General features: G+C 52.5%; 1 protein-coding gene across 6 annotated transcripts in view; it reads left to right on the plus strand.

The window, feature by feature from the left end:
• The window catches only part of tln2b (talin 2b), a 77632-nt gene extending 64690 nt beyond the window's left edge, over nt 1-12942 (plus strand). For 4 of the 6 annotated variants that reach the window (XM_035522465.1, XM_035522461.1, XM_035522460.1 and 1 more), the window contains exons 44-59: nt 94-213; nt 1046-1192; nt 2602-2768; nt 2883-3066; nt 3687-3812; nt 5121-5237; nt 5759-5944; nt 6317-6424; nt 6632-6737; nt 7312-7317; nt 7716-7840; nt 10230-10355; nt 10439-10501; nt 10747-10929; nt 11044-11169; nt 12811-12939. In XM_035522465.1, the coding sequence (XP_035378358.1) occupies nt 94-213; nt 1046-1192; nt 2602-2768; nt 2883-3066; nt 3687-3812; nt 5121-5237; nt 5759-5944; nt 6317-6424; nt 6632-6737; nt 7312-7317; nt 7716-7840; nt 10230-10355; nt 10439-10501; nt 10747-10929; nt 11044-11169; nt 12811-12939 (2019 nt within the window). Of the gene's footprint in view, nt 1-93; nt 214-1045; nt 1193-2601; nt 2769-2882; nt 3067-3686; nt 3813-5120; nt 5238-5758; nt 5945-6316; nt 6425-6631; nt 6738-7311; nt 7318-7715; nt 7841-10229; nt 10356-10438; nt 10502-10746; nt 10930-11043; nt 11170-12810 lie in introns of all 6 variants that reach the window. The other 2 variants (XM_035522455.1, XM_035522466.1) reach the window with 2 other exon arrangements.
• The last annotated feature ends 778 nt before the right edge of the window (nt 12943-13720 follow it).

Below are 13720 nucleotides of genomic sequence, written 5' to 3' on the forward strand. Positions count from 1 at the left end.
GAGTGTGTGTATGTGTGCATGCACGCGTGTGTGTGTGTGTGTGATCATGGAGGGTGCGGTTGTCCTACGCTGACATGCTCCTCTGCGTCCCAGATGACCAAGTCGGTGACGTGTCAGGAGGAGTTGGGTGGTCTCGCCTCTCAGGTGACGCTGGACTACAGCCAGCTGGCCCGCCAAGGGCGCCTCGCCGCCGCCACTGCGGAGCCGGAGGAGGTGAGGACCTGACCCAGCGAGACAGCGTCCCCTCTGCCCGGTGGGCCGCAGAAGGGACGCACACACATTTAAGGTCTCACAGACACAGATAAACATTCAGGTCTGTCTCTCTCCCTTTCTCTCTCACTCACACACATATATATATTCAGGTCACACTCAGACACACACGTACAAGCCGTACACACTTGAGGCACAGATGGCTGCCCTTCTAACGTGCGCTCCTGTTTCTCATGTTAAATTATTTTTGAGCAAATAAGGTGCTATCAGTGTATAATCCCAAAAAAACCTGATTAACATTAATGAAGCTTTGTGCTAAAAACAGATATGGGCTTAATTTACAGTCCCCTGGTCCTCAGCAGGGAAGGTGTGAAACTCCAGTTAGGTGGAACACCTTCCTCGCATACGTCCGAACCCACATCTTCAAGAAGACGGCACAGAAGTGTGAATACACAGCCTACTAGCCAGCAGCTCACTTCAATAGCCTTTACATAAGCTGCCGCTGCTGTTACCATAGTGACACTGTACCCCCACTAGCTTTAAAAGTCTGCAGTGAGGTGGTAATGAAGCACCGGCCACCCACGGAGCCGCGTGTCAGGAAACTAAAGGTGTAGTGGCGTCGAGCCCACTCGCCCGCCTGCGACGAGGAGCGAAGCAGGAGTGTGGCGGTCCGTGCCGCAGATGGGGTAGCGGGGGAGGGTTGGGGCAGCGGGCCGGGCTCTGGGCCGGAGCCAGAGGTATGGTGGAGTGAGCAGGGGGCTCCAAGCCGGAGACGGGGTTGGGCTCTGAGCTAAGCTGGACTCTGACCGTGCTGGGCGTGCCCGTTCCCCTGCAGGTGGGCGTGCAGATAAAGGGGCGTGTGCAGGAGCTGGGGCACGGCTGTATCTACCTGGTGCAGAAGGCCGGAGCCCTCCAGATGAGCCCGATGGACAGCTTCACCAAGAGAGAGCTGATCGAGTGCGCGCGCGCCGTCACCGAGAAGGTAGGCCTGACACAGGTCTGCTCACTGCCGGCGGTAAGTGACGCTGCGAGGGGAAGTTTCAGCCTGCGCTCCCAGGAGGAGATCACTTCTGCTCCTGATGCGCGGCTAACTGGACCCTGCTGTCGGGGCGATGGGTGTTGAGGGTCTGGAGTTTGCAGCCTTAAGATATTTGATGGTAAGAAATGTCAGAATTTATGCAAGAGATGTAGCACTAATAGCACATATTTTTTTTACTGCCACAAAACAGTGCCCTAAGGGGTTAACGTCTGTAATAACATTGTCTAGAGTAGACATTGTAATTGTGGGGAGAAGGAAACCGCTCCACTAGTGCAGTACAGGAGACCCACGCTCTTCCGACGCCGCACGTCAGACGGGTGGATGTGTTCCCAGTCATCACTGCTGAGAGAGAACATTCACCAAGCCATAGTTCATTAGGTCGCAGACGGGGTGTTCTCAGAACGTTTCCTGGTTTGGCATGGAGTGGTGTTCTGATGATTGGGCTCCTGTTTCTAGTGTGATTGTCAAGGATTAGATGCATTATGTTGTATTTGCTCCTTATTATATGTGAGAAGGGGTTACGGAGCGTCCCGATGAGGCTGGACTCTATAGCTGTGTATACTGTCCCCCTGTGGCTGGACTATAGCTGTGTATACTGTCCCACTGAGGCTGGACTCTCTAGCTGTGTATACTGTCCCACTGAGGCTGGACTCTCTAGCTGTGTATACTGTCCCGCTGAGGCTGGACTCTCTAGCTGTGTATACTATCCCGCTGAGGCTGGACTCTCTAGCTGTGTATACTGTCCCGCTGAGGCTGGACTCTCTAGCTGTGTGTACTGTCCCGCTGAGGCTGGACTCTCTAGCTGTGTATCTGTGCTTGAGCCCCCAGCTGGCTGGAAATGACCAGAATGGAAGTGTGTCTGCTTGATCAAATTCACGACTCACCAGTGCCTGGAGTGAATCAACATGAACAGACAGAATTTGAGCCTTCGGTTACTCTGAAATGCTTTCCCTTTCTGTCTTTCCTTCTGTTTGTATAGACAGTTCTCCTTCCCCGCCACTCGCTAATATTTCTGAGTGGTAATACGAGCTTTACGTTCAGAGTCCCAAATTTTCATTTTCACCTCAGAGTAGCGAACCTATTAATATTCTGTTCCCAGTCTGTGCAGAGGCTGAGAGAGTATACAGTTTGATTCACAGCGCCGCTGCTTCCTGCACTCATTATTCCTCACATCTGCCTCAGATTCAGCGGGGCAGCGTTACACAACGCTGTCCCCTTTACAAAGCTGCCTTTTATCTGCCCCCAAACAGTACACAGCGTGTTCCCTTCTCCTTAAGAAAAGTCGTCGGAGCGCTACCGTCAAACGGGATCCGTCACCTCCCCCGTGTGAGCCCGTGTTCCCCTCTCGACAGGTCTCCATGGTGCTGTCTGCCCTGCAGGCGGGTAACAAGGGCACTCAGGCCTGCATCACGGCCGCCAGCTCCGTGTCGGGCATCATCGCCGACCTGGACACCACCATCATGTTCGCCTCGGCGGGCACACTCAACGCCGAGAACGAGGAGTCCTTCGCAGACCACAGGTGAGACCCCCACAAGGACGCGGCACGCTTGTTATGCCGTTCAGCCAGCTGCTCTCTCCGAACAAGATCCGCGATGATTAAAGAACGGTCTGTTGTGGGCTTCGGGCTCTGCAGGGAGAACATTCTGAAGACGGCGAAGGCCCTGGTGGAGGACACCAAGCTGCTGGTGGCCGGCGCAGCCTCCAGCCAGGACAAGCTAGCCCAGGCAGCGCAGTCCTCGGCCAAGACCATCACGCAGCTGACCGATGTGGTCAAGCTGGGGGCAGCCAGCATGGGCTCTGACGACCCGGAGACCCAGGTGGGTGCGTGGGTGTGGCTGGAAGTTTGGTGGATCCCTCCGGTCTGGCTTAGTTGCTTCTGAACGTAGCTCAGCAGTTAAGATACCGGACTAGCCATCAGAAGGTTGCCGGTTCAGGACCAGTGAGGCAAAACCGCTCCTTTGTGTGGAGCTGACTAATGGAGACTGATGGCTGGCTGCCCCATCAGAGGAGCTGAGTGTGCAGACTGACCCTAGACGCAGCTTTCTCGGGGGTTGAGTGTGCAGACTGACCCTAGACGCAGCACCCCTGAGCCCTCCACCTGTTAAAAACCATCTCAGAAATCAAGTGATTCTATCTCAATGTGTGTAGAGTCTCTCATTCTCTCCTCAATGTGAGGGTCCATTTCTGGGTCAAAGTGATAACACACACACACACACACACACACGCTCATACACAGCTTCTAGGTGGCTCAGATGTGGAGCTGTGCTCTCAGGATCACAGCCCTATGTACTCTTTGATAAAGCAGCCAGGTCTTATATCACAACCCCAGGTGTTCCTGATAAAGGCAGTATGCTTGCACACACACACACACACACACACACACACACACTCTCTCTCTCTCCCTTTCTCCTTTTGTTCTTCCCCCATCTTTGTTCAGGTGGTTCTGATCAATGCAGTGAGGGATGTGGCCAAGGCTCTAGCTGAACTGATTGGTGCCACAAAGTGTGCAGCAGGGAAGGCAGCAGATGACCCTTCCATGTACCAGCTCAAAAGTGCAGCCAAGGTAAAGGGTGTGTGTGTGTGAGTGTGTGTGTGTGCACGTGTGCGCGTGCGTGCGTGCTCATACAGGGCCATCTCTAAACGGTTCTGCTCTGGCATATTATTCACTGGTAAGTATTTTGCATGTTCGTGTGTGTGTGTGTGTGTGTGTGTGTGTGTGTGTGTGTGTGTGTGTGTGTGTATATGAGATTGCCAGCTGCCATTGACGATCCATGGATCTCTGGCTGTGTGCAGTGCTTTCAGGACTCCGTCAGCTCAGTGTGTGGCCACCACTCAAGCTCTGTGTTACTCTGATAGTGTCTCTGTGTTTTTTTGTGTGTGTCATTCACTGGCCACACAGCAGGGCACCGAGCTAGGCAGCGTGTGATCACAGCACAAATACTGTATAAGCCTCGAGTGCATGCTTACCACTGTTTTTATCTCTCTCTCTCAGCCTTTCTGGGATATTAAAAAAAAAAAAGACGCCTCTATTTTTGTATCTTTGTAACTTAATTCCTTGTATTATGTTGACCTGCCTTCCTGTTTCCAGCTCTCTGTCCGTTCAGCTGCTACTCTTCCCTGTTAATCCGCACATGTCTGCATCGCTTTCATTTATCGTTCTTTACTAATGAGCTGAGTTTGATCTGCTGCGTCCGTGACCTCCGCACAGGCCCTCTGCGTTCTCCCAGCATACGGTAACCTCCAGAACTCTCCTCTTCTCCTCCTGCCCCACGCTTTCATCCATAAAAAGGTGTAGTGCCTGCTAGCGCTACAGCGGGCTCACGTTGCCTTCCACTTTACCCTCTTAGGATTTTAAACAGCTGCCCTCCAAATCTTGTTTTAGACAACATTTCCTCAAACTCGGGGGGGGGGGGGGGGGGGGGGGGGGGGGTTTGGATAAATGGCTTCTCTGATTGGCATGGACCTTCACAGTGGTTCTAACCCCTAGCTAATGGCTCTGGGTGCCGTTCAGTGCTCAGCTCTGTCAGACACACCCGTGGCCTGGCTCCCCTCTCCCCCCTGGGGAATCGGACTCGAGCAGGCTCAGGCCTCGCACCCGCAGCCCAACCGAACCCTTTCCACGAATATATAACCCCTCCTTACGGAAAATATGAGCAGACTTCACTGAGTCTATTTGGTCCGCGAGGAACGTCTTTTGAAGTCGATGCACCCTGCCAAGCCTTTGGATGTTGCGTTGATTACAGCTCCCCCTGCTGGTGCCAGAGGCTCATTTCCACCCACCTCTGTCAAGTGATGTGCACCCAACCACGATCGTCTTCTCCTGCTGCCGGTGCTCAGCTGTGTGCTTCTCTCTCTCGGCATGTGTGCGCAGGTGATGGTGACGAACGTGACGTCGCTGCTGAAGACTGTGAAGGCAGTGGAGGACGAAGCCACTCGAGGCACGAGGGCCCTGGAGGCCAGCATCGAGTTCATCCGACAGGAGCTGAGTGTAGGCAGCAGAGAGGACCGGAACGGTCTTCCTCCTTACATTAATTCACGCTCTCTGCCCGTTAATTGCCCGGCCGTGAGTTAGCGTTGGTGAGTCCTAGCCTGACGCCGGCCGGCCTGTACGTTGACTGTGCGCCACCGACCATACCCCCCCCCCCCCCCCCAGCTCCGCTCGTCAGCGCCATCATAGCAGCGCGAGCAGGTGGAGGAGCGGTCCAGGATGACGGGCCATTGTGCCCATGATTTACAGAGAATTCCTGTCACGCTTTTGCCCGCGAGACGGCAGTCATTAAACAAGCGTCACGGCATCTAGCCAGCCAGGCCCCGTTAAAGAGCCGGCAACGATCCGTACCGCACACCCACAAGAAAAGCTAAACCGTATGATGATTATTGCAGGTGTTAATACCATCACGTGTGCATAGTCTGCTCCAGTTACGACACGCCGCTGTGTAGAAAGGTAAGATGAGTTTCTCCTCCATTTGTGTGCATTGAGCTGAACTCCCTAAATGGTCCTTGCGGCAGGTTTTCCAGGCCAAGGACACTCCGGAGAAGTTTGCCCCCCCGGAGGAGCTCATCCGCATGACCAAGGGCATCACCGTAGCCACGGCCAAAGCTGTAGCAGTGGGGAACTCGGGCCAGCAAGAGGACGCCATCTCCACCGCCAACCTGAGCCGCAAAGCCATCTCCGACATGCTGGTCACCTGCAAGGTGGTAATCAAAACACGCTCGCGCACAAACATGTAAACACAGACCCGCTTCCACTGAAGCTCTGGCACCCACCCCACCCCCCCACCCCAGTTGAAAGGACTTGGAAGCACATGAAAGGCTTGTGGGCAGCATGAATGCAGCTCGCTCGTGCCTCAATGTCACTTTGAGCTCCGCTTTGTGCTGCCGAATTCTGCAACCGGGGGGGGGGTGCAATGTGCGGTGGTCTCGAGCTCCACGAGGAAGACCATGCCGAGCTGAAGTCGCTGCCGCGCCTCCCGTTCACGCCGGCCGACTCTAGTAGTCTTTCTGTGTGACAGGCGGGGTTGCATGGGGGGCTTCGCACCCGTTGTGTTAATGTTGCGTTTCCTCCAGCAAGCTGCGTTCCATCCAGAGGTGGCAGAGGACATGAAGACCAAAGCCCTGCTCTACAGCCAGGAGTGCGCCAACGGATACATCGACCTGCTCGAACATGTCCTCCTGGTGGGTGTGTGGGTGGGTGTGTGTGTATGTGTGTGGGGAGGGGGGGGTCTGCATTAGGGATATGGACATCTTGCATGGCTGATAACTTGCACTAAACAGTGCACAGCGACTCGGGGCCTGCGGCCTGGTATGTTTATCGGTCTGTGAGGAGCTTGGGTGTAGGTGCAGGCCCTTGTGTGACGGCGTGGTGTCTGTGCTTCTGCACAGGTGCTGCAGAAGCCTGCAGCAGAGCACAGGCAGCAGCTAGCTGTGCTGTCAAAGAAAGTAGCCAGCTCAGTCACCGAGCTCGTCCAGACGGCAGAAGCCATGAAAGGTGAGCGTTCTCTCTCTCTCTCACTCACACACACACACACACACACACACACACACACACACACACACACACACACACACACACACACACACACACACACACATATATATATATATATATATATATATATATATATATATATATATATATATATATATAAAAGCAAAGATGCCTGTCACTTATCCGAAGACCTGCATACAAATATGTAGATATAACAGTCATATCCTATTAGCATGCGTGGTACACTTTATTCTTGTTTACTCTGGTGGCTTGTCCTTTTGACCCTTTCCCAACCAATTAAAACCCATTTATCTGTTATGAAAACGAGCGGTTAGCTTGTATTCGCTGTCGATGGCCGTTCGAGATCGGTGGAAAACAAAGCCCAAGATGAATAGGCCTGCCAAACGGTCCACAGGCCATGAGTTAGGCGTGTGTGATGTGGGGCGCAGGCCCTGGTCCGTGTTAGCGGTAATGGGCTGAATTGGACGGGGGCAGGGTTAATCAAGCCACTGGGGCTCTGAGACTCGCTGCTTCACTGCACTAATACCACTGTTACTCCCTCCTACTGCCGCAGACGGAGGTGAGTACGACACGACACAAGCGTTGTTGTTTAAAACAAAGACACGCGCGCGTGGAAACCAAATGTGGGAGGCGTAGAAAATCTGGTTCAGTATAATTCTAAAAACATCTCGACAGCTCCTTATGCAAGCAAATAAAAATGGGAGATTTTTATAGGTACGTTAAAGTCTTAAAAGAATGATGATATTTCATTAAGAAGTGTCTTTTTTCCTACAGCACACTTAAACAGTGCAGTGGTAAGGGAGAGTGTGTGTGTGTGTGTGTGGTGTCACTTGTGCTCCTGTGGATGTTTTGGGAGCAAATACGGTTGGTACAGTGTCCCCATCATGCATGAAAGTGTCGTTCCTGTTTGCTCCTGCTTCTTGGGTCTCAACTCCGCCCCCAACCCCCCCATTTCAGGCTCAGAGTGGGTGGACCCGGAGGACCCTACAGTGGTTGCCGAGACGGAGCTGCTGGGGGCGGCAGCGTCTATCGAGGCAGCAGCCAAGAAACTGGAGCAGCTCAAACCCAGAGCCAAGCCTAAGGTACCCATCCCTGCGCCTCAGACTGCTCAGCACTGCGTTCATGAACACCCCCCCCGACAGCAGTAGCTCTGCCCATCAGCATACCTGTGTCAAATCAGTTCCACCTGAGCCAAAGGCTGCTGGAATGTTCCATTAGCTGGCAGGGGTGTTCAGAGTCCTTCATAAGAATGTGATGTAGGCAGCTTTATTTGCAGTGGGTTGGGGGTGCTGTTTTGTCTTCCTTTTTTTCCTGAAGGCATGGCTGCATTGTTTTTGATATATAATTTTTTTTTTTTTGGGGGGGGGGGGGGGGGGGGGGGGGGGGGGGGGGTGTTGTCTCACTCCCAACCTGTCCAAAACTCGAGAGACGGGAAAGGTCAGCCCTTTAGGAAATGATCTTTTATTTTTTAAGCCCTTTTATTGTTGCATTTGTCTGTCTCAAACTGTCCTTCTTTACCTGAAGACATTCTGCAGTGCCTCACACAGCTCACTTTCCTTCCAACACTTAGCAAAGCTTTATCCCTCTAGTAAAATAAAACAGAAAATGCAACTTGGCTTACTGTTGTTATTATTGATTCAGCGTAAATGCAAAGAATTCTGTTTACTAAGATTCATAAAGCTGTTCTATGAATCTTATATAAGATCCATATGCATCTGTAATATGTTGCCGTTAGCTCTTCAGCGCCTAGGCCTTACACACACATTACATGTTAGTAATGTTTCATTAGTCTCCTTTGGGCAGTTCGTGTTCATGGCCTCGAAGCTAAGCCAACAGGAACCACATCTAGACTTCCCTTTTAATTTCACAGAGGCTGTGTCACCTTCAGCAGAGAAACTTCTCTCACGTGAGCCCCCACCAATGATCTCACTGGGCCTAAAGCAGGTTGCCAGAATCCCACGCTGGCCTTTGTCCAGCAGGGCCCGGCCCGCTGTGCTGCGTCCTGGTCGCCGGGTCTTCTCTTCCAGCCGTGGAGGAGTGGCGGTGAAGGGGCGCCATGGACGGCGCCGAGGCCCCTGAGGTTCCTTTCATTAGCTCGTGGCATTTGGGGCGTTTGTGACTGAAATTTGTGACTGCGTACGTCAAAGTCCGTTCACATTTCCTTGTGAGCGTTTTCGTGCTTTCGTACGTTTGAGAAGTCCGTGCTCCGCAGTAGTAAGACGGTGTTTCCTCCATGAAGCGATTTGGACCAGGTGCCTTAGTCGTCAGGCCAGGCTTGGGGGTTGGCAGTCAGAGCTGTGCTGGTTGAGGTGCTGTGGGCCTCGCTGTGGGGTTGGCCCTCCGTTACACCGGTGAGCGGTTCCCATGGCAACAGAAAAGTCTGGAAGTAATTCTTCTAGGGAGCTCTCTGACCTGTTCATAACCTGCTCGCAAGCATGAGGACGCGTCCATCATGTGGCATCACACACATGCCCCTTAACATGTCACTCACATCTGTTGTTTGTGTTTAGTTTTTTTTTTTTTTAAATCATGAAAAATTGATGGCTCTTGGTGAGGATTTGTGGGAGTTCAAGGAGGTGCAGCTCCTTGCAGGGGGACGACATGGCGAGCACGGTGTTGGCGCTCCCTAGTCCTCTCTCCGTGTTCACCTCCCTCTCCTCTGCCATTGCCGCTCACTCCTCCGCTCATCCCAGCATGCATCACAGTGCCTCTCCCCTGCTCTTCACTTCCTGTCATCAACCCTCGGCCCTCGTGCATCCCTTGCTGTCCACTGCTCTCCTCTCCTCTCCTCTCCTCTCCTCTCCTCTCTTCTCTTCCATTCTCTAGAGGTCAGCTAGACCTGGATGCCTTCACTGCAGGGCTCTGTCTGATATGTTTGATATATTAGGTTGTTATTCAGTCCAACTATATATCAAACATATTCCTACAGTGTCCCGCCCTTTCTCCAGCCGCGCCAGCTTTGGGTGGTGTGTGATCGCGCGGGAGCGCGTGCCCTGGAGCGCAGCGTTTTCACTGCTTCCAGGTGTGTGTGTGTGTGTGTGTGTGTGTGTGTGTGCGCGCACGCGCGCGCACAGTGTGTTTTCAGTACAAATCCGTTTGCAAAGGTGGATGCAAGGGTTTGGATTGAATGCTGGAGAACTGTTCCTGGGTGGGACCATACAGAGCAATACGGGACTGAAAAATGATGCAATGATGCAATTGCTCCTCAGTGCCACAAGGTGTCGCACTTCAAAAGATGTTACACGCTTCCGTCGATGACCAGTTGCCCGCAACCGTTCTGCAATGCCAGCCCCTGCACGCAGGCGCCGTTCAGAGGCCACTGTTCTAGGTCCTCATCAGTTTATCCCGTCAGCTGCACGCATAGAATGTCTGCGTCCTGCAACCCGACTCCACCACATCTCCTCCTTCCGGAGGCTCTGTCCGGTCTCTTCGCGCTCGGCGGCCGTAACCGTGGCTTCGTTTTGTTTGCAGCAAGCAGACGAGTCCCTGGACTTCGAGGAGCAGATCTTGGAAGCAGCCAAGTCCATCGCTGCAGCGACTAGCGCTCTGGTGAAGTCCGCCTCGGCCGCGCAGAGGGAGCTTGTGGCCCAGGGCAAGGTAGGATCAAGACAGAGAGCGAGGAGGCCAGGCTGAGGGGCCGCGCGGTTCTCCATGTTCACTGGCTGCCCTCGTTTGTCCAGGTGGGCTCCATCCCTGCCAATGCTGTGGACGATGGCCAGTGGTCCCAGGGTCTCATTTCAGCGGTGAGTAACATGCAACTTCATTCACTCACTCCACCCACTCACGCCTACAACGTTATCTTTTAATTATACTCAGAACCAATTACGATGAAGTATTATTATTGAATTATATTATATAATTACGCAATTCCGTAAAAAAAATGCAACGAAATATTATGCAATTAAATATTATTAGCCACACGACTCCGGCGGTCTACGATTCTGTCATGACAGCTGCACTGCCCTCACGCTCGTTCTGTTCCGCGCAGGCCCGCATGGTTGCGGCCGCCACCAGCAGCCTGTGCGAGGCGGCCAACGCGTCCGTGCAGGGCCACGCCAGCGAGGAGAAGCTCATTTCCTCCGCCAAGCAGGTGGCCGCCTCCACCGCCCAGCTGCTGGTGGCCTGCAAGGTGAAGGCCGACCAGGACTCCGAGGCCGTGCGCCGCCTGCAGGTCTAAACCCCCCCCCACACCCTCTACCCCATCCCCCCCTGTCAGACGAGCACGTTTCAGCGTCTCTACCTTCCTTCGCTGAACTCAGTAAAAAGGCCACGTTTCTGTCTACAGACCGCCGGCAATGCCGTGAAGAGGGCCTCGGATAACCTGGTGAAGGCGGCCCAGAAAGCGGCCTTCGACAAGGCCGAGGATGACGGCGTGGTGGTGAAGACCAAGTTTGTAGGGGGGATTGCCCAGGCAAGACCTTTTTCCTATTTAGCAATAGCAGATCCAAATCGTGCGATGCAGCACCGGTGCTCCGTTCTCTTCTTCCGTCTTCTCCTGATCGGGTCGTTTGGGTATAGTAGGCGTCTCCGGCTTCCTGTGATGTCACGCCCCGAGAAGCCCTTTCGCAGGCATTCACAGGCAGCTCTGATTCTGACCTCTCTCATTCATCCCAAGCATTAATCCCAGGCTGTAATCTGCAAACCAGGCCAAATACTCCTGCATTCACAAGTGAGAAAACCCTGCTGACCCCATACCAAAGATTTTGGAAACTCAGGTTTAAATAACCTGTTTACCACACGTAGGCTCACGTCGGTCCGCCAGGACAGAGGTGAGCTGGAGCAAGACGACAAACGAAAACAGGAAATGGAAAATGTGTCAGGTTGCCACACAACAGAAGCCATTTACCAAAGTAACTATAATAAAATAAAAGTATTCCCATCACTGTAGTGGTAGTGTACAGAAATGTCCCAAATTCCCAAATGCTGCTCTCACATACTGAATGTTCAAGGCCATTCTGTGTTTTTATGGCTGTGTAGTTATGTTAATTACAGGCTTGACTGGAACAAAATGCGCTGAAAGCATTTTTGTAACCCAGTGGAACTCAGATGGTGCTCAGGATAAAATGCTGTGGCCTACAGAAAAAAGAACCTTTAGTGGACAAAGCCTGCAAAGTAGATGAGCCTTCAGACCTTCAGCTGGCTGGTGCACGTTATCTTATATCCAGTATTTCTGAACTTCTGCTGTTCTAATGCAGTAATGGCAAGCTTGGTGGTGTTTAGAGCAAGTTTGAACAGTGCGAGAGTGTGTATTTGAACAGATTAGTTTTATCTTTCACGTGAAAACAATTATTATTTAGACACCAATGGGTCTATAATTACTGGGGCAGTGGTGCATTTTCCTTACAGCTGTATATTCAACTACTTAGACTTGGATATATGTTGAACAGAACTAAAGATTTTTTTTCAGAAGATGTTTTTCCTGATATTTCACCTGCCACTCCACAGAATGCAACTCTCCAAATAATCAGGAATTATACACTCCTCACTTTTTAAAACAAAAATGCAAATAACATTGCGGACTACATATTGTACAAATCGTGTTTTGACTTGTAAACATTAACGAAGCCAAGCGAAGGTCTGGACGGAGCCGCTCGGAGCAGTGACATCCTCCCCTTTGAAAAGCACCGTTTAATGCCGTCAGCTTTAAAGCCACTATAACGGACGTTGACGAAAGCGACGCTGACGCTTCTCTGATGTGCTGGAATGTGCCTGCCACAGCAAAGTCTGCCTGCTTGGTTATGTCTTCATAATGCTTCCGCATTTCATTGTGTTTAAGCGATGCTAAGCGATGCTAAGCGAAGCAGTGCTAGGAAGCTGGAGGCTGATGCCGCGTTTCACCACGTAAACGGAACGCGTCCATAGCCTAGACATTTAAGGTTCAGCCTCGTCACAAATGCATTGTTGTCAGATTCAGCGTTTCATCTTTTTGGTTTTGGCTGGTGAAATGCGAGGCAGTACACGGGGAAACGGGGCCAGCGGGTGATCGAGTCTTTTGTTCGGAGGGGCCGGTGCGTGAGGCTGACGCAGAGTGACGCTGGTCTTCTGTCCCCAGATCATCGCCGCGCAGGAGGAGATGCTGAGGAAGGAGAGGGAGCTGGAGGAGGCGCGCAAGAAACTGGCCCATATCAGACAGCAGCAGTACAAGTTCCTCCCCAGCGAGCTGCGGGAGGACCAGAGCTGAACACACGCGCGCACGCAAGCACACACACACACACACACACACACACACGCACGCACACACACACACGCACGCAAACACACACGCACACGCGCACGCAAGCACACACGCACGCAAGCGCACACACACGAGCGCACGCAAGCACACACGCACGCAAGCACACACACGCACACACACACGCGCGCACACAAGCACACGCGCGCACACAAGCACACGCACGCACGCACACACGCGCGCACGCAAGCACACACACACGCAAACACGCACGCAAGCACACACACACGCAAACACACGCACACGCAAACACACGCACACGCAAACACACGCACACGCAAACACACGCACACACTCGCGCGCACACACACGCACGCAAGCACACACACACGCACGCAAGCACACACTCACACTCACACACACACACACCCCGACCGAGCGTGATGTTAAACAATGACGTTGGCATCTCATTTGGGAATATTTGCCATTAGTGTTGAGGTGGGACTGTTGGACAAGCTGTCAGAGAGGGGGACGAGCGCGCTCTGTGGTGCAGCTGTTTCGGATGGCTGAACTGTGTGATTTGGCTTTTCACCCACAGAAAGTTGGGAGTAATTCCACAGACGTACTGTTTTCCTCAGAGAACGAATAATGGTGTTTGTTTGTGATTAGGTGCTGTTTATGGCTGTTGTTTTCTGGGTTTTGTTTTTCATGTTTTCATCAGTTATTGATGAAGTTTGAGGCAGATCTTTTGTCTTAGTATGAGAATTGCTTACTTGGAGAATTTCTGTTT

This window comes from Electrophorus electricus, chromosome 2, assembly GCF_013358815.1.
Source record: "Electrophorus electricus isolate fEleEle1 chromosome 2, fEleEle1.pri, whole genome shotgun sequence".
Taxonomy (NCBI): domain Eukaryota; kingdom Metazoa; phylum Chordata; class Actinopteri; order Gymnotiformes; family Gymnotidae; genus Electrophorus; species Electrophorus electricus.